The sequence below is a fragment of the Aspergillus alliaceus genome, assembly GCF_009176365.1.
Source record: "Aspergillus alliaceus strain CBS 536.65 unplaced genomic scaffold BDW43scaffold_204, whole genome shotgun sequence".
Taxonomy (NCBI): domain Eukaryota; kingdom Fungi; phylum Ascomycota; class Eurotiomycetes; order Eurotiales; family Aspergillaceae; genus Aspergillus; species Aspergillus alliaceus.
The window spans coordinates 1-2875 of record NW_022474887.1 but is presented as its reverse complement, the minus strand read 5'-3'; the positions used below and the strand labels follow the sequence as shown (position 1 = coordinate 2875).

General features: G+C 60.4%; 2 protein-coding genes across 2 annotated transcripts; one reads left to right on the top strand and one right to left on the bottom strand.

The window, feature by feature from the left end:
• On the top strand, window positions 1-916 carry BDW43DRAFT_81126 (uncharacterized protein). Its single transcript, XM_032050543.1, has one exon. It carries the CDS (start codon window positions 109-111, stop codon window positions 868-870), a length of 762 nt encoding a protein of 253 aa, XP_031893632.1. The 5' UTR covers window positions 1-108; the 3' UTR covers window positions 871-916.
• Window positions 917-962: 46 nt separating this feature from the next.
• On the bottom strand, window positions 963-2438 carry BDW43DRAFT_305076 (uncharacterized protein; the record flags this gene model as incomplete). The annotated part of the gene is made up of 4 exons (XM_032045728.1): window positions 963-1141; window positions 1183-1295; window positions 1342-1550; window positions 1761-2438. 4 exons carry the CDS (start codon window positions 2436-2438, stop codon window positions 963-965), a joined length of 1179 nt encoding a protein of 392 aa, XP_031893631.1.
• Window positions 2439-2875: the final 437 nt, after the last annotated feature.

Sequence of the window (2875 nt, the reverse complement as noted above, 5' to 3'; positions counted from 1 at the left end):
GGGGGGGGGGGCAATGTGGCGGTCAACAACACTATCTGCGTGCGGGCATGGTTCAACCGGCCCAACTGCCGCAACTCGGGCCGGAAATCCTTCTGGTCATTCAATATCATGTGGCACTCATTGATCACGATCCGGTCCAATCACCGGGTCTGCTGCAATCGGTTGATGAATGTCTGCAAATCCTCGACCACGGCGGACTCGGGCGTGACCAACACGATCATCGTGCCCCCGGGTTCCGTGAATGCCGGAAACATGAACAACATACTCTTGCCCCCCTCATGGGCATCACCGCCACCCACGGCTCTCCCCATCTTCGATCGCCCGCAACGCCGGCACCTGCACGCCGCGGAACTGGATCGTCTCGGTCCCGGTCATCCGCTGCAACGTGGTGCGCATGTCCATGACGTTCAACCGGTGCCGCCGCATGGTGCGGTCCTCCTCCGCCTCATCCTCCACGGGGATCGCTTGCGCTTGCCGATCCCGGGCCCCAACGCCGCGGCGGCTGCAAACCCCCAAAACCGGTGCCAATCCGTGCTGGACAATCGAAATATGGCCCAGCGGCGCTTGGTGGTGTCGGCCTGCTCCGTGATGCCGCGCGCGTACACCATCCCCGCCAAATGCGACGAATGCGCTGCCTGCAAATCGGCAATGTGGCTTATCCACTGCTCCTCGTCCATGCCATCCTCTCCGCGTCCGCGTTCAATACCGCCGCCGCTAATTCCCGCTCCTCCTGCATGTTGCTGGCGAACGCGCTCGACGGCCTCTAACTGCTGGACAAACGGCAATACCAACCACAAATACCACACAATCAACTCCCCCACCTCCTGCGGCACGTATCGGTGGATGGTCTTCACATCATTGTTGGCGTAAAACCCCTTGTGGTACGCGGTGAACAACATGACCATCCTGTCTTCAATATATACATTCCGCCGTCGGTTGGTCCGAGTCGCTATGCTGGATGCTCAACAACTCGGGGGCCCAGCCACCACATGGACCAATGCGGCCAACTTCTCCTTGAATCGCGCGACCCGGTGCAAATATCGCATCACCGCGGGTGCGTGCAATCGCCGGGGCTGGCGGCGGACCGTGAACTGCACCACGGACGGCTCGGTCCGCACCCGCTGGATCATGTATGACCGCCCTGCCACAGGATGGCGGGCACGGCCTCCCGGTGCTTCACACACAACAACTCGCATAAAATCTCCCGCGTGGCCCCCACCAACCCATGCACCATGCGGCGGAAATTGCCCATCGTGAACTGGACGTACTGGTACAACAACCGGTCCCGGTGCATCCTCATCACATGGCCGGGGGATGTGTGTGTTATAATGGATCCGCAACCCAAACAACCGCCAATCCTGTAACGTCTGCATGGGGCCATGGGTCCCGCGGACCATGAACCGCTGCACCATCCACTGCACCTGTTCCTGAAATGTCTTTGGACGGGATGGGGCCTCACGGGGGATATCTGTGATCGGTGGTGGATCACTGTGGGCCATCGGCGATGTGGGCGGGGATGACGGGGAATTGACCGGGACCCCTTGCTGCTGCTGTACCCTTCATCGGAACAAATCTCAGCCAATGTATCATCGGCACTGTCCAATACCCAATCTGCACAACGGCCCTCCTTGCGCCACATGGCGATGATCTCTCGGGGTGCGGATCCAACCACAATGCCTTTCGCACAATCATCATGCGGTCAACCTTGGACACTCGGGACAACACGGGGGGATACGTCTCGGGTGTCCCCGGCCCAATACCGCCATGGCGCATACCAACACGCTCTCATACTCATGGCTGCGCGGCCGCTGGTTCAACAACTGGATGCAAAAATCCAAACATACACCCTCGATCCGACTCATTTCCCACGGGACCTCCTCGGGATGGCGGGATTCCATCAGCTCGGGATCAGCTTGGATGGCCAACTGCCACAACTGCCGCCACTTCTTCCGCTGCCGGGGCGTCATGCTGTACGATGGACTCTTCCATGTATGTGTGGCCTGCGTGCGGGCGATAAATGCCACGATCTGCTGCCACGGCTGGACGTGCTTGACAATGCTCTCTGCATCCATGTACACCTGCAATGGCCGATACGGGGTCTGCCCCGTCTCGGACCGCACCGCCTCGATGCAAATGGCCTGGCCACTGTGGTCTACCGTCCGCTGGCTCTTGCGCACCACCTGCTCCATCGTGTCCCACAACCGGCGGATTCCCTGCTCGACGGGTTCCATGGACTCCTTGTCGGGCGGGTCCACGCTGTTCAATATGACCTGGGGGGCAATGTCCTGTAAATACTCGGTCCATCCGGTCACCCGCAACCATGGATTGGCATCGGTGACTTCCACGGCTTGGACCGTCTGCTGGGCTTTCTCCGCCTCGGCCTCTTCCCACGCGGTCATGACCTCACCCACCGCCGCATCAATATCTGCCGCGTCCATGGGAATCGATGGCTCCTCGGCCCTTGCCGCCCGCACGTGGATGAAATGCGATCCGGTCCGCGTTGGAAATATCTGCTGGCATGTGACAATGATATACACCGCCGTAACTTGGCCTCTTGCTGGATGCGTTGCTCCCGGCGAATGCGGCCGCCTCGGGGAAACCGGGACCATCCATGGACACTCCGCCAATGGGCCCGCATGCTGTGGACACTGCGGCCAATATATTGACATCGGGGGTAATCGCGCTGGCATAACATGCCATCGGGGTATGTGGGCAATCCCGGGCAATGCCGGGTCCACATGGTGGGGGATCACGACGGCATCGGCCTGCTGGGCGATCCCCTCCCACTGCTGCACGGCATCATAGATCTGGACTGCATCGGCATGTTTCATGCCACGGACGTTGCCTTTTAAATGCCTGATGATCTCGGGGGGCC

What these genes read in the sequence shown, in the direction of transcription:
- BDW43DRAFT_81126 (XM_032050543.1), top strand. Translation starts at nt 109, where the DNA reads ATGTGGCACTCATTGATCACGATCCGGTCCAATCACCGGGTCTGCTGC.